The 25,330-nt window shown below is 45.3% G+C and overlaps 1 protein-coding gene across 4 annotated transcripts in view; it reads right to left on the bottom strand.

Annotated features, from left to right (window-relative positions):
- Positions 1–25,330, bottom strand: part of WBP1L (WW domain binding protein 1 like) — a 60,660-nt gene that overhangs the window by 14,081 nt on the left and 21,249 nt on the right. For 3 of the 4 annotated variants that reach the window (XM_045438741.1, XM_045438743.1, XM_045438742.1), the window contains exon 2: positions 2,209–2,311. In XM_045438741.1, the coding sequence (XP_045294697.1) occupies positions 2,209–2,311 (103 nt within the window). Of the gene's footprint in view, positions 1–2,208; positions 2,312–23,999; positions 24,334–25,330 lie in introns of those variants that run through there. The other variant, XM_045438744.1, reaches the window with a different exon arrangement.

The following is a 25,330-nucleotide window of genomic DNA, read 5'->3' as shown; positions in this document are numbered from 1 at the left end:
AAACCAAGAGTCGGATGTTCAGCCGAGCAACACAGGCACCCCAAAAATGCAGCTTTGGTAAGAATTGAAGGGGCTCATTCCAACACTCAACTTCCCTCTATACACACATCAGGCAGAGGCCAGGACCCGATAAGGAAGAAAACCAAAGAATTCTGAGGGAGGCAGAATACTCACTGGGCATCTCCTGACTAAGAAGTCACTTTTGGGCACTGATGAGGACAGTTTTGCTTATATAACCTCCATCCCTCCAGAACTCAGAAAGCGTGGACCAACTCATATAGTGGCGAGTCTTTTCTCCCTGTCCGGACTCTGGTCTCTAGCCTCCTCCCTTCCCCCGCTGACCATAACTGGAGATAATCAGCCACTTAGCAGCTCCTCCTCTGGCTTTCTTTAAGCCCTTGGGATGAGGAGCCTGGTTCCCAGGCTGCCTCCCTGCCATCTGGGTCTCCCTGTCCCCGCTGCCCACCCCCCCCACCCCCGACCCTGACGACAGTGACCCAATTCTGGTGGCTATGGAGCCTGCACTGCCAAGGTCCCAGGAGGCTCTGTCAGTCTGAGACGAGGCCATCAGCAAGCCCATGCCTCTCTACAACCGATGCTGCCTCGGCCAGGCCCCGGAAAAACAAACTGCAGCTCTGTGGCTTTTTGGCAGCCCAGCTTCGACTTTTGTTTTAACAAGGGGTGGGAGGGAGAATTTGAACCCTGTGGTTATCTACATTTTAAAACATTTAAACACAGTCTGTTCACCTGCTTGGCACTTTGTGTCCTCTACTAAGTCCCTCGGCCCCACCCCTTCTAAAATAGCAACAGTTCTGGGCCCTCCTTTGCTGTTGCTTATATTCACGGAGGAATGGTGGGGATATCCTGAGCCCTGCCGTCTCCTTGGGAAGGAAGTATACATTTGACCGCCCCTGGAATTCCTCAGAAAGGACAAGCCAGTCCTCAGTCCTTGAAAGGGAAGTATAAGGGTGAGGAGAGGTCCTGTTTGAAGGAACCACTCCCACTGGCTACAAAATACGTTTACATTTAGAGGGAGAGACTGACCAGCCAAGAATCTAATTTCCTTTCCATACTAAACAATAGCACTTGTAGCTTTCCGACCACATCACTGATGTGGAGGGAGTGGGGAGATCAGACAGAGGACGGGGAGAAAGGACAGGGTGACACTGGCAGCAAAGGCATAGTTTGACAAACCAGCCCAGTTTGTTTCCAAACAGAAGGAGTGACAGGAGCTTAGAACTATCTGGGGAAACAGTCTACTGTTTCTCCTCTCTACAGACAGTTGTGAGAACCGGTGCAGTGCTGGTCACCTGGGGACCCTGCCCTAAGGACTCTCCTGTCCTCCCAATTCGTTGTCCAGCATCCTGTAGGGTCTCATCCAAGCTTTGAGAAGATTGGAATCCAAAGTGTGTTAGTGAACTCCTCGAACCTGGCTCGCTCCCTGACACGGTGATGTCGCCACTCTTGGGCAAGCCTGAAAGGTGCAAGTTCATGGCCTCAAACAAACCAGTGGCAAGAAGAGGATTGTCTGCACATGGCAATTAGCTGAGAGTTAACAGGGGAGGTACACTGGAGAAGCAAGCCTCCAGACACTTCAGCTTGAGAAATGGGAAAGAAACAAAGGGGCTAAACCTCTAGACTCCCTCACCCTGAGAGGGCTCCGTGGGCAGGGACCTAGGAGAAGGTGATCCCTTTGACAGAGACCCTCAGAAACAGAGGCAGCTCCTTGATGCTCTATGAGGAATCCTGGAAGTCCTTAAGGCTGTTATAAGAAAACAACACTATAGCTCTCCGCAAAGCCTCGCCTGGCATTCACAGGTCGGCTGCTGCAACCTCTCTTCGCAAAGATGGCAAAGCCTGGGTGTCTGGGCTGGCTCGTGGAAGGGTGTATTGTTACCACTGCTCAGGACACCCTGGAGGTGGCATCAGAGAGAACCCCAGGCAGGAGTTCCTGCAGCAGACCTCATACCCATGGCCTCTTCAGAAGACTCTGACCATATTTTCTAGTCTTTAGCCCATGGTGTCCAAAGGGCACTGGGCCAGTCCTCTACAGAGGAATTGCATCTAGAACCCAGCAACAGTTTCTACTTGCAACACCTCCTCCAAGAGAGTAAGAAACATGGCCCAGTCCACCATTTCCCAATGAGCAGAGACCGTGACCAGGAGCACCCTGGAGTGCCACAGATCCCCCAGGGGGCAAGGACTTACACCAGAGTTCATAGTAGTAGTTGCAGCACTGAGACTGTCCACAGCAGTGTCCTGTGTCACAGATGTAGCTTTGATTGTTGGTACCCACACAGGTTTCCTTATCCTAAAGAAAAAAAAAAAATCAAAAAAACATTTGGCATATTAAATTATAGTTTTTAAATGTCGCTTTTCTTCTCATCACCCTCTTCCTGGTTGTCTGCTCCCCTTCCATCAAGATGGTCTATACCAATGTTCATTCCACAAAGGAAAAAAAAAATTAGAAAGAACCACACAACAGCAGCAGATTGACGAAAAACAACCAAGGTTTATTAAAGGGGGAAGAGGATTCAGCACACAAAGCTGACTGGTAAACAGCGAAGTTTTCCTCAGACAGGAAATGGATGCCTCACTTTCTTTATGTCCGAACAGAAACACTTCACCTTCACATTCCAGGGCTGAACTCAGCCAGTAAAAGGATGATGGTTCTCATGTAATGAGCAGGATGTTTTAAATAAAACCAGCTTTTCTGTGAAAGTTCCTGGAACAATTAACGCGGTACATATTCTAGGATTAGCATCTAGTCAGTCATTCTGTCCTTCAAAACAACACACTGTTCAAGGTCAAATACAGTGTGATTCCAAAGAGAGCTAAAATAACTTGCCACTAAAATTTTCACTCTTAAGAAAAGAGGTAACCTGCTCAGGTGACCTTGTCCAATTTCAATTTGCTAGATAATTTTTTGCTTATCAAATGATCTCTTAATAATCTTGACTGGACCTAGGATTCACACTGTGCCTTGTCAGGGACGGCTCCAGAATGGGCACTGCTGAGTAACCACCTCGCGGGGTGCCAAGTTCTATTCACAGCTCTGGAAGAGGATGGAGGTGAAAATATTTTTTTGACATTTCACATCTAAGATATGAGATACCTGACCAGCCAACCTGAACTTCAGCCCCAAATGTACTGTGGACCCCCAACACATATGGGGAGACACAGGAGCACATAAGTCATGTGTCTTTCATGACTTGCCATCTGGCTTTCAATGTTTCTTTATTTTAAAGAAGTAACATGTCCACTTACTGGACACTGTCTTTGTGCCAAGCACCGTGTTGGGTACATGGGATACAAAGATAAATAAGACATTGTCCTCATCCTCAAGAAACTCAAGGCTGGAAAAAAAACTCTGCTCAGCAAAGAAACTAAAACCACAGTATTGTATTTGCTGCTACTCAGGCTGACCCTGCCCACAGTGTACATCCGGGCGGACGCCTGCCAGTGGAAACTTAAGTCACACGGTCAGTTCCTCCTCTCTGGGCCTCACTTTACACTCCACTGTCTTCTTGGCCAGGGGTATAAACAAGGCACTCCAGCAACCGTCTACAGGACTAAGGCTGGGCGGAGACCATGCAAGTGCCTGGTGTCACAGGCGAGGATGCGGGAGAGGGCACAGCTGAAGACCAGATCCCAGGCTCGGTGCAGGGCTCTACCACATACGCTCAGGCGTTTCCTGGTCTCTAAGAGCCTCACAGCCTTGTGTAAAGGGGTGGAGGAAGAAGGAAACACGGGAAGGGCATTTGTAAGTTTTGACAGTGAGGGTTTCACAGCACTGTCAACAGGCCCGCCTCCCCACGTCCACCATAAGCAAAATGGAACACCTGGACGGGGGATGTCTGGTCACGAGTCTCCTCTGAGGCCTGGTGCACATGGAGAAAGCAGATCTGGGCTCCCTCGCTGCTTTTGCTAGAACACACCCTCCTTGACTTCAGAGGAAAACATTGCTTTCAGAAAGACATCAAAAAGTTTCTCCCAAGTTTACCGGGCCCTGAAATGCCATTCTTCTGGCACGGGCTCACACAGTTCAAAGTGTCCACGTAGTTTCTAAAACAGGCCGTGCTGCCTACACTCCAACACATGAAAGAATCCAGTGACACTTCTGCCTCAGGAAAATTCACCAGACGAGGTCCAGGCTCTGAACACTGGACAGTCAACTGCTCCTAAGTGAGGCATGGAGTGGAACGCGTCTGACATCTAAACAAGTGGTAATCTTCACGACCTACTGATGTCAGCTTTTCTCTCGGCTTCCCCACCCACCCACCCCACAGGAAGCCTGGTATAAACAGGACCTCGATCTTTTTTCCTGCTCTGCCTCCACTTTTCCAGGGAGAGCAGAAGTGGAGCAGCAGCATCTAATCCAGGGTCCTCAAACGCTTTTTACCCAGTAAATCTCAATCCCTGTTCGCCTTCCCCTGCCCCGCAATAGAGCTCTCAGGATGCCTGAGGTGGCCCTGGTGATGGAAACTGTCACTTTCTGCTATAGGATGAAGGAAAGCAGGTGGACAGTTAAGGAAGACAAGAAGTGGGCTCACGAGCCTTTAGCAAGGAAGAAATGGAGGACCAGGCGGGTAAGTTGAGATGTCAGTCCCAAAGGTAAGCTCCTCCAGAACGCTGCTGGTGCGAAAGGAAAGCCCTGGGTTTCTAGGTTTCTTGGGTTTGGTCCTCACGACAGAGGACCAGGACCTGGACAAGTTACTCAGTAGCCCTAAGAGAAGTCAAAGATGCTCTCTCGTGTCTCCTTCAACCCGAAGTCTTTATTAGCCTACCCACCTCCCATCCCCTCACACAGCAGCCTTGAGTCAACCCAAGAGCTGCTAAAATCTGTCTCCTCTCATTCAAAGAGACAGCAAAGAATAGAAGTGCACGGATGCTGCCTGGTACTCTTCCAGCCTTCCCTGTACGAGGAGACTAATCGTGCATTACCTGGAGAGCTCTCAAACACCTCCAGGTGGCTCGAGATCCACTGCGAGGCAGAAGTGGTTAAGAGGTTGATCTGGGTCTGAAGCCCAGCTCTTATACTGCGCTTATTAATTAACTATGTGACCTTGGGTAAGTGACTTAACTTCTCTGACCTCTTAGTATCAATATTAGTCTGTGAACCATTATTGCTGGGCAGGAAAGCCCATCTAAATAGCACTTTGCATTCAATCAAAACGATTTCAGAAGAGTGACGTTCACTGGCAATGTGGATTGCTCCACACACAGGAAGAACGGAAAAAGAAACTAGAGAGAATGCAATGGATAAGGTTCAAATATGAAAAGTTCTCAGCACCTTTTATGATTCCTCTTTGCCTTGCTTCTAAGCATCTCCAAGCACTCTATATACATATTATGTTGCTCAGGCCAAGTCTTGAAGAGTGGGCAGTAAATATCCCTCCCACCCCCTTTCTCCAGGGAGTGAACCAAAGAATGAATTGTGCTCGCCCTATAGGCAGGAGCTCTGTCTCCTCATCCCCCCTCCCCCATTCCCAGTATGAACACAGCGCTTGGTGCATAATGGTTTGCTTAATGAAACAACGGCTACGCAACCTGGGGTGAATAATATAGCTAATGTATACTGAGCACTTGCCATGTGCCAGGCACTGTTCTAAATGCCTTACACATTCCTCCATCTCAATTTGAAAGCAACCTATGAAGTAGGTAGTATCAGGCAATTGAGGTTACGAGAGGCTGCACAACTCACTTAAGGTCATACGACTAGAAAATCGTTCAAACCTCTTTCATCCGACCCCAGAGCCTGAGCTCTTACTATTGACCTTTAGTTTCCTTAGTTGAGGTGATACTTGTCCAGTTGCTTCTTATACTTCAGTGGCTTAAAAAAATCCACTGAAAGACCCAAACCAAACAAAGTCAACATTTTGTCTCTGGAGGAAAAGGTAAGGACCCTGCCCTTGTAGAGCTCTTTGACTTTGGGTACAGATCTTTCATCTTCTACTTGGCAGTGAGGAGGGACAGCCTGCTCAGGGCTCCTCCCTTTCCTGCTTGAAAGGTTGTACTTTCACACACTGACTTTCTGAAAAGCAGTGTTTCATCCCAGCGTGCAGTAAGGATCTTTATTCCTTCCTTCGACATTGAGTACCTGCCCTGCACCAGCACTGAATTAGGGTGGGGAATACAATGGGCAAATGGCCAAAATGGTCATGATCTCTGTCTTCACGGAGCTTGCAGTCTAATGAAAGATGATAAAGTAATCACACAGATTAAACTGCAACCAGAAAGAGAAAAATACATGATATAGTGAGAGCTTACAAAAAGATTAGAGCTAGGAGCTAGTAGGGAAGGTCCAGACAGCTTCTGTGAGGAAGGTAAGCTTGAACTGAGATCACCAAGATGGTTAGAAAGTTAGTAACCGAGGGAAGAGGGATGGGAAGAACATTCTAGGCAAAAGAGGCAGTACAAGCAAAGCCCTTTAACTAGAAGAGGATGGTTAAAGAAGTAGGCAGGGAAGTTAGGTAAGTGGGGACCAGACTGTGCACAGAAGTGACAAAATCAGATTTACATTTTAAAGACAGCTCCTTCCCAGCAATATTTTCATTTGCACAAAACTGCCCGACCAAAAAATGCTAGAAATGTAGAACTTGTCACAAAGAAACTGAATAACATGTGCCCTTATGTTGGAGGCCTCTCATCTCAGGAATGACTGTAGAGATGACCATTAGCATCTTCGTCTGTTACTAGTATGTGTCTTCAGCCCAGATATCACAGGGACTGGCTCTGATACAGGGCACAAAGGGTCACCGCAAACAAAAAGCACAGACACCGGGAAGAAGCAAGCAAGAACAGCACCAAACTGGAAAGAACATTTTTACAACGGAAAAGGATGAATAGTATATGTTTTGCACATATGCAAAAAATCATCTCCTCTTTTGTGGCAGCAGAAACTGTGGGACTAACAACACTTTCCTCAACAGTTTCCATCTCTTATAGTTGCTATTCTCAGCTAAGCCACTATAAAGGTCAATTTAATCAGCATAAGAACTTTCTAAGTGCCAGCATAAAGAGACACTGGGCAATAATGGTTCCCCAGGGATGGTTTTAATTCACCAATTTATGGCGTTGGAAAACTCTGCTGGTAACTGGCAACGGCATCTTCGTGTCCTTAGGAAAGCACTGAAGTTTTAACATTTAAAAGTAAAAAAACAGGAAAATTGAAATCGTTCACAGGTGTTAAAACACAGAACACCACCTTGGCTGCTGGATATGAATGGATTTGGAGCACCACTTCTGGCTTTCCCTACAGGGAGAAGGAACAGTTTCTAATTGAAACGTCCAATTCCACAAGTCAAATAACAAGTCTGTATTGACAGCCCTTCCCCATGTGCCAGGTGCTGTGCTGGATGCTGCAGCTACAGCCATGAGTGAGAGATTCTGGGGGAAGAGATCCTGCTTTCACAGCGACAGAGCCGGGTAGGTAACTTTAATGCCAAAACTCCTAGAAGTACTGGCTATATAACAATATCCTTTTAATTACACAGCTGAGCTTGCAAGAAAGCAAGGAAGATCCACCAGGGCCAAAAATGTTGGGGGGAACTAGAAAGTCCAGTGGCAAATGAGGTCAGGCCTTTTCAGTTGCCCTGGAAAAGGGGGCTGTTTATTCCCCCTGGGCCCACCTGAAAACAGGAAATTGAAAGTGAGCCCCCATTTAAAGTGAGGACCCTCAAAAAGACAGAGCAGACTAGGAAAAAATTAGCCTGTTGGCACACAGTAACAATACGAAAGCTCTGAATTAAGAGGAAAAATGATCATCTGTAACCATAGGTCTTTCCATAAGCTAATTTTAAATTTAAATTGTACTACTACATGGTCTGAAAATCCCCATGGCATAACTTTCACACAAAAAGTGGTCAGGCTTGCAATAACTGTGTAACATTTGGGAGAAAAAATACAAAACTCTGAAGAGACCTACCCTTAATCAGAGTATGATTCCCACAAATAAAGCTCTGTTGAAGATGAGCTCACAACAGAAAATACAAAAGTTTATGCACAAAGAAGCCATCACAAACAAGACTTGGAAAATCCACCAAACAGTAGAATAAGACTCTGAAAAAACTTAACGGAATGATCAGAGAAGCGATAATATATAAGCATATATCCAATTATTAAAGTCAAAAGAAAACAATGAAAAACATGAGAAAAAAACAGACAGTGACCAAGCCAATTCGGGTGGGGGACGGGGGAGGGGGAAACACAGAAAAATCATTACTGAAATTTAAAACCTTAACAAATAGTTTGCACAGAGATCAGACCAAGTTAAAGAGAGAATCAATTAACTGGAACACAAATCTGAGAAAATTACCCAGCAAAGGGTTTATACCAATTAAAAGATAACATGAGAAATGAAAATGAGAATAAGAAGCGTGAGAAGGAAATGAAGAAAATGGAGGAGTTGTGATATATTTTTTTTTAACGTTTACTCATTTATTTTGAGAGAGAGTATACACACACATGCGCGTGTGAGAAGGGAAGGGGCAGAGAGCGAGAAGGAGAGAGGGAATCCCAAGCAGGTTTTGCACTGCCAGTGCAGAGCCCATCACAGGACTCAATCCCTCGAACCATGAGATCATGACCCAAGCTGAAATCAAGAGTCAGACGCTCAACCGAGCCACCCAGGTGCTCCGGAGATGTGATATTCAAAGACAGAACTGGGGGTGCCTGGGTGGCTCAGTTGGTTGAGGGTCCAACTTCAGCTCAGGTCATGATCTCGCGGTCTGTGAGTTTGAGGCCCATGTCGGGCTCTGTGCTGACAACTCCGAGCCTGGAGCCTGCTTTGGATTCTGTGTCTCCCTCTCTCTCTGCCCATTCCCCATTTGTGCTCTGTCTCTCTCTGTCTCGAAAATAAAATAAATGTGAAAAAAAAATTTTCAAAGAAAGAAAGAAAGAAAGAAAGAAAGAAAGAAAGAAAGAAAGAACTGAAAAATTCCCAGAGCTAATAATGGAATTTTCAACAATCAGCAAAACTAAAAGGCAACCGATGAAATGGGAGAAGATATTTGCAAATGACATCAGATAAGGGGTTAGTATCCAAAATCTATAAGGAACTTATCAAAATCAACACCCAAAAAACAAATAATCTAGTGAAGAAATGGGCAAAAGGCATGAATAGACACTTTTCCAAAGAAGACATCCAGATGGCTAACAGACATATGAAAAAGTGCTCAACATCGCTCATCATCAGGGAAATACAAACCAAAACCACAACGAGATAGCACCTCACACCTGTCAGAATGGCTAACATTAACAACTCAGGTAACAATAGATGTTGGCAAGGATGCAGAGAAAGAGGAACCTTTTTGCATGGCTGGTGGGAATGCAAACTGGTGCAGCCATCTGGAAAACAGTATGGAGGTTCCTCAAAAAATTAAAAATAGAACTACCTTACGACCCAGCAATTACACTACTAAGTATTTATCCAAAGGATATAGGTGTGCTATTTCAAAGGGGCACATACACCCCAATGCTTATAGCAACACTATTGACAATAATCAAAGTATGGAAAGTGCCCAAATGTCCATGGACTGATGAATGGATAAAGAAGATGTGATATATATACACAATGGAGTATTACTCATCAATCAAAAAGAATGAAATCTTGCCATTTGTAACAATGTGGATAGAACCAGAATATATGATGCTAAGTGAAATAAATCAGTCAGAGAAAAACAAATATCATGATTTCACTCATATGTGGAATTTAAGACACAAAACAGATGAACATAAGGGAACGGAAGCAAAAATAATATAAAAACAGAGAGGAAGACAAACCATAAGAGACTCTTAAATACAGAGAACAAACTGAGGGTTGCTGGAGGGGTTTTGGGTGGGCGGTTGGGCTAAATGGGCAAAAGGCAATTAGAGAGGACACTTGCTGGGATGAGCACTGGGTGTTTGTTATATGTAAGTGATAAATGTATCAATAAATTCTATTCCTGAAATCACTATTATACTATATGTTATCTAACTTGGATTTAAAGTTAAAAACAAAATTTAAAAAAAAGATAATGGAATTTTCAGACAATAATACACTCATACCTGGGCACACTGTTTGAAACTATAGAGCAACAAAGACAAAAAAATCCTAAATATGTTCAAGCAGAGAAGAATGAAAATTAACAAGTGAAATTACAATTTAAAAGAGTAATAATCTCCAGGAGAATATAAAACAGAATAGGACAAAAGGGTTTTTTATGTTGCTGATGTTTTTTCAAAGTTTTATTTATTTATTTTGAGAGAGACAGAGAAAGCATGAGTGGGAGGGGGCACAGAGAGAGGAAGAGAGAGAGAGAGAATCCCAAGCAGGCTCCTCTCTGTTAGCACAGAGACTGACATGGGGCTCGATCTCATGAAACCACGAGATCATGACCTGAGCTGAAATCAAGAGTTGGATGCTTAACCAACTGAGCCACCCAGGCACCCCTAGGACAAAAGGTTTTTGATGGGGCAGTCAGGTAACATAGGAGTTGAATGAGCTTTGAGTGATGAGAAGGAGCCCAGAGTAAGAAGACCTGTGGGAACAGTGTTCCAGGCAAAGGCAATGTCAAGTACAGGCAAAGACACCAATGGAAGAATGAGTTTGGTGCACTCAAGGAAAAGGAAGAAGGCTAGTGTGGCTGAGTACAGTGAATCTCAGGCAGAATAGAGTGAAAAGAAGAGCTGAGAATGCAGGAAGAGGCCATGCCTCATATGACATGCACAACAGTTAAAATAACAGCCAAAATACCATAGCTGGTAAATTCGTTGTTGGCTATAATGTTGCGGGGTATTTGAACAATATCAAAATATTTTTCAACTCTTTTAAGTTTATTTATTTTGAGAGAGAGCATGCACACGCACAAGCAGGGGAGAAGCAGAGAGAAAGAGAGACAGAATCCCAAGCAGGCTCAGAGCCATCAACGCAGAGCCCGATGCAGGGCTCGAACTGACAAACTGTGAGATCATGACCTGAGCAGAGACCAAGACTCAGATGCTTAACCAACTGCACCACACAGGCTCCTATTTTTGCAACAGTTTTTTTTTTAAAAAATTTTAAACATTTATTTATTTTTGAGAGGCAGAGAGAAAGGGAAACACAGAATCAGAAACAGGCTCCAGGTTCTGAGCTGTAAGGACAGAGACTGACTCGGACTTGAACCCAAAAACCGTGAGATCGTGACCTGAGCTAAAGTCAGGCACTCCACCAACTGTGCCACCCAGGCACCCCTATTTTTGCAACTCTTACAATTACTTTTCAACTGGGGGCCCCCTTCCCCCTTTTTTGGTCTCCTTGCCTTGTGGCTGCTACTACACAGTAACAAAATCAACTTTCCTTCCAGTCCTGAACCAGAAATAGCTTTCCAGAGAACAGACCAAATTCTAGCACTATACATCTACTAGACTGAAGTTCTACCTGATTTTGGTAATGCTCTGTAACCTAAGGACAACAAAGTCTTCATAAATAAGACAGATTTGAAATGGCTAAACGAGAAAAGACAGCAAGCAACTTTAACACAGAATCAGTTATTTTTATTCTACCTTAGATAGAACTTTCAAATTCTGAAAATGCAGCACTTTTAGGCCCAGGTCCTTAAAAAAAGATTTGTAGGTGATCGTAAAAAGCACTCTATCCACAAAGTTTTGTGGATTTACACCTTTATTTTTACAGTAAGAAAGTTAGTATCAGTTTTTCTCTAATACCAATGGTTTTAAGGCTGCTTGAAAAGCTGAGGGAAATAGAATCGTCCAAGAGCACACATTTTGAATTGGATGTAAGAAGGCTGTAGAAGAGTTGGGGATGAAGGAAAGGAAGCTCAGGCACAGGAATGATCCAGTAGGAGTCCTGACCCACTGTTTCCCACATATTAGTCTAACCTCCTTTTGATGGTGGGGATTGTCACGGACTACTTTTTCATGTTTTGGGGTTTTTTTGAGAGAAAGAGAGAGAGAGAGAGAATGAGACAGGGAGGGGCAGAGAGAGAGGGAGACACAGAATCTGAAGAAGGCCCCAGGCTCTGAGCTGTCACCACAGAGCCCGACGTGGGGCTCGAACTCGTGAACCGTGAGAACATGACCTGAGCTGAAGTTGGACACTTAACCGACTGAGCTACCCAGGCTCCCTCGTCACGTACTACTTTTGTATCCTTCACAATATAAACTATACATGACAATTACTCCTTTGAGCTTTACTACCTAAAAGAACTCAGTCTCATCCTTTCTGATAAAGGGTAAGCCATTGCCAAGAACCAAGGCTCTGCTTTGTATGCACTAAGGTATTAGGAATGAATTTTTAGGATATTTGGTTGAGTTCAGTAATTTTCCAAAAGGACAAATAGCCTGGGCAGGTTCCCCTAAACAAGCCAATAAATCTAATCTGGTAAGATTCAGCCTCATTCCTCACATTTGATAGTATGCTTGACCCCTAAGGCCTCTAGCCTTCAGTTCCCTAGGCTTGAGAGCACCCAGTCTCCCCACCCTCTAGCTACAAAGTACCATAAAGGGTAAAGCCAAAAGACTGGAGCTCGTAACACTTAAGAAAAGCCTAGAACCAATGTGGACAGCTGCTGCTTCAAGATGCGGCTGAACTGTATACTGTTGAAGGGCAGTGCTGGGGAACCCTTGCTGTCGCAGGGACAAGGATCCATTTACTTTAACCTGTGAGGGCCTCCCGGAACAATTGTGTCTGGGGACCACCAAGAATCTGAGGAAAGACAACACAGTGAATCAGAACAAATCATGGCATCTCACAAATAATGAATTTGTCTCAAAGTAGCAATGAAGACACTTAGATAAAAACACGCAACAAAACAGAGACGTATTTCCTAAAGTGTGGTCAGCAGGCCCAAAAATTGCCTGGGGTATTTCAGAACATAGATTAAGAACTTCTAAGGGCTCACCTCATATATATTCAAGTTTGAGAACCATTGCTCTAGATTTATAAAAAAGTACAATATACGTGGTTCTTGCCCTCTAAAAGTGGAATGGTCTAATATTCTTTTCCTACAATCCCAAACACATCCCAAAAGTTACCCCCAAGGGTAGCCAAGACATATAAATGTATATGAATCAACATATAGAATCAAGACATATAAAATTATTCATATGCTTTTTGCCTCACTCCATAATATATATATATATATATATATATATATATATATATATATATATATATATATATAATAGATCATAAATTTTTTTACAAGAGTAACAGGTACACTCGTATCCACACCAGTTCTGCTGCATTGCAAAGTGGATCCTCATTAAATAGCCCCCAAACAGAGCAGCCAACAAAGAAATTAAAATCCATTTCCTGTGTTGCTATTAGGAACCTGAATAACAAACTCAGAAAACGCCACTTGACCCTGGTAGGAAAATCCCAGAGCACAGATCGGAAGTTGCAACATATTCCATGGTTTTATTAAAGGCTACTTGCCGATGTCCTAGCACATGCAAGCCCATGGGGGTCTGCTGGCTGCAGCAGCTCAGGACATTGGGTTACTGTGCAATTCTTTCACCCCTGGACACTTAGAAGGAAAGGCAGTCTTGCCTTGAGGTATCCCCAGCAATCCCTCATCACTGGCCTCTTCTACCACGGAACAAATGCACTGAGAAGTGTGGCATCTTCAGCAAGGGCTGATGCAGAGCTAAGGGGCGAGGGGCAGGTAGCACTCAACGGAGCAAGTGGCACTCAGGCAGGAGGACAATGCAGCCACCTATCATGTATGTGTCCACAGCTGATCCCATGAGGGCAGATTCTTTCCTTCCCATACTGTGTGGCTGCCTCCTGCTTGAAAGCAAGGATTGCCAGTGGTGGCCCTCAGACCACAATGGGCCCACTAAGGAGTTCTAGGCCCACATGGTAACTTTGTTTTTCAACTTTTTAAAAAATGGAATTAACAGACATTTTTTTTTTTTTTTTTTTTACCAGCAAAAACAGGGTTACTCAAGAATAGGAGAGAACTGCAATCTGAGACAAGCAAGCTATGGCAGGAACCATAGGCAAGTCCCTAATTGTCAACATTTTCAAATGAAAAGGAGTCATACAGAAATCAGATTTCCAGCTTCTCTTGCAAATTCCGGGCCCACAATCCCTTAGCAGCATATTAGGTTGGCTCACAGATGTACATGGGCTCTGGCTCCACCTCAGCCTCCCCCACAATCCCTGCTGTCCACGAAGCCCATCTGCTTAACTCAAGCTGTCACTGCCTGGCCTGTGTGGGCATCTGATTAGCTTCTCCTGCTCTCAAGTTCAGTAATAGACGTTCATCTCTTCACCTTGAGGTTAAGGCATGCCGCAGAGACTCAAACATAAACAGCAGACATATTAATTTTCCACACTGAGGCTCAAGCAACACCTTATGCACAACATGTAAAACAGGGACCTAGACAAAGGGGAGGACGCCTCTTCACTGTACGAGGGAAGTGTCTCTGGACAATCAGGAAAACTTCCTGACACTCAACAGGTTGGACACTCAACCAAATTCTTCCCAGTGACTGTGTCAAGTATTCAGCTGGGCACTGTTACCTATGCTATGTTTTACATATGGGAACCGAGAAAAGTCACACAGCTAGAACAAGTTTTCTGGATCTAAAGCCCAAATTTTAGTGGAAAGAATTTTAATGCTTAGGGGTTATCCCAAACTTTCATGCTAGATGCTGACAGGCACAAAAACGACAGATAAGATATGGACTTTGCCTTTGAGGAACTTTGTAATAACCAAACTGCTAGGTTTAAAAAAAAAAAAAAAAAAAAAAGTTGAGGGGCACCTGGGTGGCTCAGTCAGTTAAGCCTCTGACTTCGGCTCAGGTTATGATCTCACAGTTTGTGAGTTCAAGCCCTGCATCAGGCTCTGCGCTGACAGCTTAGAGCTTGGAGCCTGCTTCAGATTCTGTGTCTCCCTCTCTCTTTGCCCCTCCCCTGCTCGTGCACTGTCTCTCTCAAAAATAATCATTAAAAAAAATTTTTTTTTATTAAAAGTTGATATTTCAGTTCTTATTGCTGAAAATCTTACTGAAATATTCAGGTTTATTGTGTACCTTAATTAAGTACAACCTAATCAGCAGGATTCATTCTTTTTTTAATGATTTACAAGGTGGCAAAGCCTCCAGGTCCTAATTTGGATCAAGGATGGTATATACACAGGACACACATATAAAATTAATATATACAAAATACACATTTATATAGGACTTTCAAGGTTTTCAAGCTTCTTTAACAGCCAGCCTCTCATTTGAAATTAACATCCAGCACCCTGCAAGGGGTCAGAAGTGCTACGACCCTATCTCAGAGATAAGGAATGGCCACTTAGCCTAATAAGACTACAGAATCGGGGCTGTGGGAACCCTGGTCTTCTTACTTTTGGGTCAGTGTTCTTCCTATGACTAACTTCCAGCTCATCAAAGTCTTTGCTAAATCTTGAAAATGGCTCTTTTTTTTTTTTTTTAATTTTTTGATGTTTATTTATTTTTGAAAGAGAGAGTGAGAGAGAGAGAGAGAGTGGGGGGGGGGGGTAGGAGTAGTAAGAGAGGGAGACACAGAATCCAAAGCAGGCTCCAGGCTCTGAGCTGTCAGCACAGAGCCTGACGTGGGGCTCGAACTAGCGAGCTGCGAGGTAATGACCTGAGCCGAAGTTGTATGCTTAACCGACTGAGCCACCCAGGCGCCCCAAAAATGGCTCTCGATCAAATAAAATACTCATTTCTTTGCCCAGAAAGAGGTATCGTTTTCAAAGGTATCTGAAATATTGAAAGTACGAGTTGACTTATCACTGGTGTGCTTTAAAAGAGACTCATCACGGGGCGCCTGGGTGGCGCAGTTGGTTAAGCGTCCGACTTCAGCCAGGTCACGATCTCGCGGTCCGGGAGTTCGAGCCCCGCGTCAGGCTCTGGGCTGATGGCTCAGAGCCTGGAGCCTGTTTCCGATTCTGTGTCTCCCTCTCTCTCTGCCCCTACCCCGTTCATGCTCTGTCTCTCTCTGTCCCAAAAATAAATAAACATTGAAAAAAAAAAAAAATTAAAAAAAAAAAAAAAAAGACTCATCACAGTTTCATTTGACAGAGAAGCACATGTGGTGTCTCAGAGGTATTCCTTACTTTAAGCAAAATTCTAAATTTAATCCCATTTTTTCCTCAGCAGTTCCATCCCAAAAGTGACTTTTGTTGGGAGCAAAAGAAATAATAACGCGACTGTCTTGTCTGCTGTCTGTCTCAAGACCAGTTCCAGAGATTTACTGGCAATAAAAAACATTTGACATTGTTCAAGGAAACTGTTGACTTCTACCTGGGACAAAGTGTCACATTAAAAATGGTCTCTCTGGAAGCAGATACAAGATTAAAAAACAAAACAAAACAAAACAATCTTTAGGATCCAGAGGCTATGTCTCCAAAGGGCTCTGAATAACTTTAAAGAACTTGCTGAACTCTAAGACCTTACACTTAAAGATTAAAGGAGACGCCAGATGACTTAGAAAAGGGGGAATTTACTGCATTATCAGAGATAGATTACAATAAGCCTAAGCCACAGCAACAGGCACCTGGTTTGACATATGGCCTGTTATTGAAATAACGGTAGCCTAATTATTCTTTAAACTGTATAAAGTTATTATTTGGGCACTACTGAGATCCCATCCTTCTGAAAGTGGTTATCCAGATTATTCAGAGTAAGAGATAAAATGCCAGTGCCAGAGGACTTGATCTTAGCTACTCACCATAAAAAATTAACTCTATTTCTGTCCTTCACAAGACATAGCACCTGCTGATTAGGGGCAACCAAGATGTCAAGATTCTTAATCTCTGGGCAGGTAGTTAACACAGATTGCTTGCAATGCAGTGAGAAGTAGACATATTTTCCCTGTATTAAAACATTTCAGTCCATTTTCTCTAAGGCCTGTGACTTCTGTGACTGCTCCCTAAGCAAAGTGGATGCACTACGCATCAGTAATGTCTAGCCCAGAGTTTCTCTGCCTTGGCAGTACTGGCACTTGGAGCCAGATAATTCTTTGTGCAGAGACCATCCCACACATTGTAGGATGTTTAACAGCAACCCTGGCCTCTATTCACTAGAAGCTGGTAGCAACACCCTACCTCCCAGTTGTGACAACTAACAACACCCAGACACTGCCAAATGTCCCCTAGGTAGAGGTGGAAAATTGCCCCTAGTTTAGAACCACTGTTCCAGCCAAACTGCACCATACCATTTAGGGCAGAATCGTGTTCTATCTGGTCTTCTTGCCTGATTGCCTCATGGGCTCCCCAACCACCCTGTAAATTCCCCAGGAGCAAGAGTGATGTCAATCTCACAAGTGCACCTGCCTTAGCAAAGGATCAGACATGCAAAAATCTTCAGAAAGTGCTGATCCTGCTAAGAGTCAAGGAACCCCAGGGGCTAGTCCTCCCCCGTGCTCCCTGTGCCTCTTGGCTACAACGGTACAAGCAGTGGCATGAAGGGATTCTCCAGGGGTAAGGCCAAGGCTGTGGTGATGTGCTTTTGCATGACTGCTGAGAGACCTACCCATTGGCTCTCTGGCTATGACAGGTTTACAGTAACCCAGCACAATCTGAGCTTGGCCCATAAATCCAGAACCTCACCTGGAGACAGGGAAATGATAACACTTTCTATTTTTGTTGGCAGCCTGCCCTGGCCTATCCTGGGCCTCCCCACCACACGCCAGAGCCACACCCGGAGGAGTGGGAGTTCACAGGTATTCACGCCACTGCCTGGTACACAACCAGGAATTTCCAAACCCTTGATGAAAGCCACATGATCAGATGGGCAGTATCTGAAACCAAGAACGAAACCACGTGTCACGGTTCAGTGGAAGAACTTGAGAATATGTATGGTAAGCAAGAGAACCAAACAATAAAAATTTTCTGGCCTCCTTGATCCAAGGGAACCAGTGCCTTATGTACAACATAGTCTCAGCAAACCCGAAGCCACTTTTAGGAAAAGAAGTCACCACGTTATACTCCAGCCATTCTCAAAGCAGGTCTCTTTCTCCTGAAATGCATACAGCTTTCCCCTACCCCTTCCTCTCTCAGTTAAAAGAGCAAGATAGGTCAAGCAAGTAGCCTCCTAGGACTGAATCACCATTTCCAGCAACCAGCATCCGATGCCCCTTACGAGGTCCAGGATTCAAGTCCAGTTGAGCCCCTGCCCAGAGAAGCGATGGCTACAAGGGAACACAGAAATGGCTAAAGCAAGTCAACGTGAAGAGCTGTTTCAAATCACTGCTGCTATAAATTAGCAACAAACAGAGTCAGGAAGGGCCAGGGAGGGAGAGTTAAGAAACTTGGTACCTGGCTGCTAGGGAACTGGGGCAGAAAAAGGAATTTTCTAGCAGTTTTTTTAAGTAGCCCCAAATTATTGTTCTCCTGGACTAAAATTTACCTCTTCAAGGAAAAGGGGCGGGAGGGGGTGGATCCAACTCGTGGGATATCACTGGAGGAAGTGAATGTTTTCTTTGGCTCCACCCCGGATAAAAGTTTCAAAATCAGCAGATCCATTCTTCTTTTCCACTAAGTTACTGTCCAGTCCACTGGTTTCTCTTTGCTTTGATAACAGGAGTGTGATGAAAAACAAGCCACACTGCTCTCCAAATGCAGCTTCTTGCAACAGAGATGGTTGGGGGTTTAAAAATCCCTCTGAAAGGGCCAAGAGGAGAATCACCCTTTCTTACCTTTAGCGACAGTGGGGGAACTGAAGTGCTCTATGGAGCTGTCACAAGATTTTTACACATCAGTGCCAATAAGGATTTTGGCTTCAGCCTCTGGTAGTACAAACAACAAGCGTCACCTTGGTGTCTCCTGCATTATATACAGACAGTTCCTTTCCAAGCAGGGTCTTGCTTAATTTGCCCTGAACCTGGTAGAGAGAAGCTACAGCACACACGACAGGCTGATGGTGACCAGGACTCAATACTTAGTCTTTTGCAGAGCACAGGGCACACAGCGAGAAGGTCTGGCAGATTTTGGTACAGGTACCATACAGAGCAGTACGCAAGAGGGAGACAACACTGTTCTCTCAGACCTGGCCGCCGGTGCCACCATGGCCACACATTAGCTAGCTGTGTGATACTAAATAGATAAAAACCTCAAGTTTCAGTTGCCTCGCAACAGAAAGGAGCCTCCCACCTCATGGTGGCTGTCACGATGAAACAACAACGGTGTGATGTAATGTTGGTTAATATTCAGCAGTTTGGGGGTTAAACTAGAAGTTGGCAAATTCCCTCCTCCCTCTCCCGAGTCATGGCTCCCAGCCTGCAGCTTTAGGCTGGTGTATACCGTGGGGTTTTCAGTGTTGTCCTTATGAGACCCTAAGATCTCGTATTATGCCCAGGGAGTAACTGGGCTTCGACATTTTGGTTGCCCTGTTACATTCAGCATCAGACCAATCGAGGGCCTCTGGTACCAGCTCCCAGTTTCCAGAATACAAACAGCCCCTTGGGCCAGGAGCCTCTTGTCTGTGACATGTTCCAACACCGGCAAGAGCACTCCAGTCTGGTTGCAGACTACTCATTTCCAGTATCAGCGATCATCTCATTTCGGTGAGGACAATTTGGAGGACAGTGGGCCCCTCCCACAGAGAAAGCAACACTCTGTGGGGCAAGATACAAATCATCATCTTGAGGGGCTCCTGGGTGGCTCAGTTGGTGAGGCAGTTAAGCATCCAATTCTTGATCTCAGCTCAGGTCATGATCTCACGGATCCTGAGATGGAGCCCCACGTCTGGCTCTGCGCTGACAGCACGGAGCCTGCTTGGGATTCTCTCCATCCCTCTTCCCCCACGGCCCAGCTGGCGCATGCGCCCTCTCTCTCAAAATAAATAAACTTTAAAAACAAAACCAAACAAAAAACCCAAATTATCGTCTTGATAGATCTAGCCTGGACTCCATCGGCCAGCAGTTGCCATCAACTGGTCCTCCCACACACCTATAGTACAACCACTGGGACTACTTACTGGACTATAGACAGGGCCACCAACAGAAAGCCACCCCCCCACACACCTGTGAACTTGCTGCATGCTGTCCCTAATGGCGCTCACCACCACCTGCCAAGTGTTCCAATTACTTGCGCCTCGACTTCCCCTACCTGACCGTAGGCCCGTTGAGGGCAGGCAGGGATAGAGTGCATGTCTCTTTGAATCTACAACATGCTTTGAATGGAATACATGCACCGTCCTTTTCAGATAGAGCATGTCGGTCCTAAGAATCCTCCCACGTTACGAAATCAATGCCTTCTGAATCAAACATGAACTAGAATTCATTCAAATTAGCAGATTAAGAATGTTCTGTTACAATCTTATTCTCTGAAATTCAGTAATCCATCTGTTAGGTTTACAAGATGGATTCTCTCTTAACCAGAAAACTCATTTTCTGATCTCACTGGTTAATAAAGGGATAACATGCTCAATTGTGTGGTGTATCTACCCTCTGGTACATCGTACCAAATCCAGAAAGTTCAACAGGTAACTCTTTTCTGAACTTGAGCTCCTCTAAGCACAAAAAGACTGTTCTTTAGTCGATGCTAGCTTCCAATGAACTGTCCTAACTGTCCCTTGCATGGAAGAACTAATACAGCCTACAGCTTATCTGCCCCTTACAGACACTGAATTCATGCCGCTCTCATTATTAGACTGAAGGGCCCAAATGCTTTCCTCCTTCTCTGAGTCACAAAGGATGCCAATAGTTGGTGAGCCAAAGTCCTTGTCTTGCCTCAGGCATACTTAATACTAAGACTCATAGACAACAGTTTCCCTTCTCATCTGCAGGAGAAAACAAAAATGACACTCCTAACTTGATCTGTCTGGAATGCTCTTTCCCCAGATCACATGTCTGGTAGACTCCTACTCACCCTTCAAGACTCAGATCAGATATCACCTTCTCAGGAAAGCCTTTCATGCACACCCCTCTCCTCCAGCCATTTGAATGAGATGCTTTCCCACCCTCTGCTGTCCTAGGTCCTGGGCATTCCTGTTATAGTCTCAGCACATTATCATGGGGTTATTTCCATGCTACTAAACCTACAGCTTGCGGGGGGGGGGGGGGGGGGGGGGGGGGGCGGGGACGGGGGCGGAGGCGGGCGGCGAGGTCATTCTCAAATTGCCAGAAACTAGCAGAGTCAAAACCACCTGGGGAACTTCATAGAAATGCATATTCCTGCCTGGCTCCAGACCTACAAAATCTACATTGTAATAAGCCCCACTCCCAGGTGATTTCTATGCATTTTGAGAACCACTGCATTAGAGTGTGATCTCCTAAGAAGTAAGGGTTATGCTTTATTTATCTTTGCATCCTTTGTGTCAGGTCCGCATTCATTAAGTGTGCAAATCTACTTGCAGTGGCATTATTCAGTAGATGTTGCGTGCAGGAGAGTATTCTATAGAGAAAGATGCAAATAGGCACAAGCAGTGTCTTATCTAGTACCTGGGCCTCCCAGAAACAACCTTCAGAAAATATGCCTCAACTAAAACAATACAATAATCCTACTCTACTCACACAGGCATTGGGCAAAGCAGTCTAGGTAGTGAGAAAAACTCCAGACTTTGGAATCAGAAGACCGGGGTTTAAAAAGAAGAAACAAAACTTAAATTACCATATCCCTAGCTAGCTGAGCAACTCTAGGCAAATGGCTTACCTTCTGTAAGCCCTAGTATGCACTTCTGAAAAAACAGAAGAACACTACCACATAAGACAGGGTTGTTATGTGGATTGAGAAAAAAAAAAAAAAAAAGTATGAAAGTACATACATACTATATATGATGAAGACCAGTAGCATATGTATTCTTCTGTTCATTTTAAAAAGATTTTTTTATATTTATTTTATTTGGGGGGGGGGGAGGGCAGAGACAGAGGGAGACACAGAATTTGAAGCAGGTTCCAGGCTGTCAGCACAGAGCTTGACATGGGGCTTGAACCCACAAACCGTGAAATTGTGACCTGAGCCGAAGTTGGATGCTTAACCGAATGAGTTACCAAGGTACCCCCTGTGTCATTTCTCAAAAACAGAATTATCACCAAGTAATATTTAGAAAGCTAGCTTTTCCACAGCTCCAGTAAAGAATGTAGTTACACTGACAGACACAGAAATGCTAGAAATATACAAAATTATGTAATCAAAAACAGTCAAAGTTTTTACAGGCAAGGTTTGAGTCACAGAAGGGCAGAAAAGGTCTTTAAGAGGTCTTCTAGTTCAGCCTTCCGCCAGGGATCTGTTCAGAAACAAGAGCTGAAGATTCACCTGCTGCTGATCCTCTGAGATGCTCCCCAGGACCACCAAGCCAGCCCCTCACTTGACCTACCACTGTACCCTCTCATTCAGCTGAGTGGGGGTGATGGGACAGGGGCCCTCCTCTTCTTGTCTCCTCAATATCCATCCAAGATTAACCGCACACGGGTATAGGAAGTGACGGCCTCCCACCCCTCAGTCCGCTCATGCTGGGAGGCCTGTCCACTACACCCTTCACCTCTGGTCCTCCGGCTTCTAGTTTCCTGTACTCCTGCACTCTCGCTCTCACTCTCACATTCCTCAGGATGAGTAACATAAAAATAATGGTTACGTTTTTACTGCATGCCTACTCACTGCCAGCCCAGGTGCTCATGTTTTTAATATATTATTTTGTGAAACCCTCTCAATAACTCTTCCAGCAGGTTTTACGACTGCAATTTCCAAGATGAGGTTCAAAGCTATTAAGTGGCCTTCTCAAGACCCTGGGGGAACCAGGATATGGGCACAGGCCTTTCTGGCTCCCCAGTCCTGCTCCTTCTACCCTATCATGAGGGGTGGAAACAGCCCTCTGCCCCTGACATCTGACATGCGTGCATGGGATGCTTCATCCATCCTATTTCCAATGCTGCTCAAAATCCCTACCAGGGCCCATAGGTTAAAAGGACAGCCTTTCTTGGGGGGCAGAGGGGGGTGCTCAAATGCCCCCTCTCCATCAGCTGCACCAAAGGGACACTGAACAGAGCACTGATGGTATATACGGAGTGAGCTTTTCGGAGACACTTAAAGAATTTTGGGCAATCCAAGGGAGATTTGCTCACCCAGCACTTTTCTAACAGTGAGACTAATGAGGCAGTCCCTAGCAGCGACTCTCTAAGGCTTCTGGTTTGATCTCATCTGTGGCTTTTCCTCACCCAGGAACAGGCAGTAGAGGGTGTGTGTCTGTCCCCACCCCCTCTTACAGCCGCCAATGGTTACAGTTACACATTCCGATACAGACAAGCCTCTCAGACCAAAGGGGGATGGGGTGGCCAACTCTCAGAAGCCCTGGAACAAATAGTTGGCAACAGCTGTGTTCTCAGCAGACAGCAGTTGGTCGCTTGCTACTGTTTTCTCATTCCACACTAGGTTATGGGCTATAATTTAGTGCCCCTCCTTCAAACAGCAGTTCACAAAGCAATCAAGACTCTGCCACAGGGGTCTGTTGACTTTAAAAAGTCTGTCAAGAGGGCCAAAATGTGGCCAATCCCATCCCCAGCCCTCAGAGATATCCAGGATGTCCCTCAGCCACACAGCCCTGACCACATGCCTATCAGGAGAAAGCCTCTGGGAGCCCTTCCCTTCAGAAGATTCCCCTCCCCTCACTCAGAATCCCTTTAGAACGACAAAACTGTGAAGAAATCTCTGCTAACTAGCCGAATCAAAATGGAGAAGGAATAAAAGCAGTTTGGATCAAGAATCTACTCTGCCTCTCCTCCTCCCCAGCCTCTCCCCTCAGCTGTTTCCTCTAGAAGGCTTTGGAAACGGCTTTCCGGTATCTAGCGGAAAATCAGAATGGCTGGCCCCAGAGAGACCTCAGGGATGCAGGGGGTTAAGAATACGGTGGCTCTGGAAGTAAGGAGCAACTAGCACACAAGCAGGGAGGACTAGAAATTTCTGCATGGGAGCTGGCCTGCTCTAGCTGCGAGACATTTTCTCAAAGGTTCCCTCCGCCCAAACAGCAGTACAACAAACCAGCTCCCACCCTTCTTCCCTGCCCAAACCCGATCCACGGATAACCAGTTCAGTTACCTGTCTAAGACCCAAAAGGAAAGGCATCCTGCAAGAGCATCGTCCACACTAACGTTTGGAACAAAGGGCTTTTAAAAGTTAAGGTCTTGGACTGAGCATTTCCCCTGGTGGGCCTGCGTGCTCCGCGGTCCCAGTGAACCGGCCTTCCTTAGCAAAGAAGAGAAAGTAAACAGAGTCCTGGGACCAGGCAGGCGCTCTCCCTCCTGCTGTCCTCGCTACTCCCCCTGCCTGGCTCCGACCCACCCCCACCTTCTCGTGACATATCTCAGACGCAGCAAAACCCAAGCTGTCTGCCAAGGGGGAAATGACATCAGTTCAGGCACAGCAGAAAAAACTCCAGACAGCTGCTGTGGAATACTGAGAAGGATGTACTGCAAACCCACGATGGCCAGCCCTGGACCCACCTAGCACTGGAGCCTGAGACCAGAGGAGGACAGGGCTGCTCCCATCAGCTTCCCTCGGCCAGGGTGCATATAAATCCAATCTGAATCCAATAAACTGAATGAGGACTGGACTCTAGAACTCTTGAGCTATTGTTTCTTCTCCTTGGGAAAGAAAATCAAGCCCAGTGATTTTCAGTTTCACAGAAACTTTCCTGCCGCCACGCCCGCCAGAGTCACTGCTCAATAAATAACAGTGCATTAGGTCTGGCTGTCCCGACTTTCTCTAGAAATTGAGGCAATCGGCAGGGAGGGCTTGGTGAGGCACCTTCCCCCCCACTAAGGTAGGACATGCTACCTCGGACGCTGACCTCTTGAGCCCTCACTTCTACAGGAGAGTTTATATTTCATAAACAAACTGCGCATGTACAGGTGCCAACATCTTTCCTCACTTGTCTTACAAAAGGTACAACAAGTCCCACGGCAGCCTCCAAGTTGCCAGTAAAGCAGATCATCTATATTTAAACCAACTCTTGCTTCTGAAAAGTTCACCACCCTAGGTTTGTCATGCTTTCTTCTCTAAGCTCAGTTTATGGAGAAAATGGCTAACAGCAAGCTTTGCACAAGGAGCAAAGGCCCTGGGGCTGGTGTCCTGATCTGACTTTTCCTAGTCGGTGGTGTAGGCCAGCTCTCATCTGGCCAACCTTCCCTACACAGCAGGTCACAGCCGCTCTCTCTGGCCCTGAATCCTCTAGCAAAGACAACACTAACAAAGAACAAAAGGTTCATGTTTGGATCTGTACTTGCAGAAATGACTCTTTTTGGAGGACTTTATAAATCCAAAGTTACTCTCTAATAACTTCTTAGGCTGCAAATTAATTATATTTCCCATCACTCAAACCATGTGTATCTCACCTTTCTTTTATTTTCTGTAACAGTTTTCTTCCAGTG

This window comes from Leopardus geoffroyi, chromosome D2, assembly GCF_018350155.1.
Source record: "Leopardus geoffroyi isolate Oge1 chromosome D2, O.geoffroyi_Oge1_pat1.0, whole genome shotgun sequence".
Lineage (NCBI taxonomy): Eukaryota > Metazoa > Chordata > Mammalia > Carnivora > Felidae > Leopardus > Leopardus geoffroyi.
This window is presented reverse-complemented; position numbering and strand designations above follow the sequence as displayed.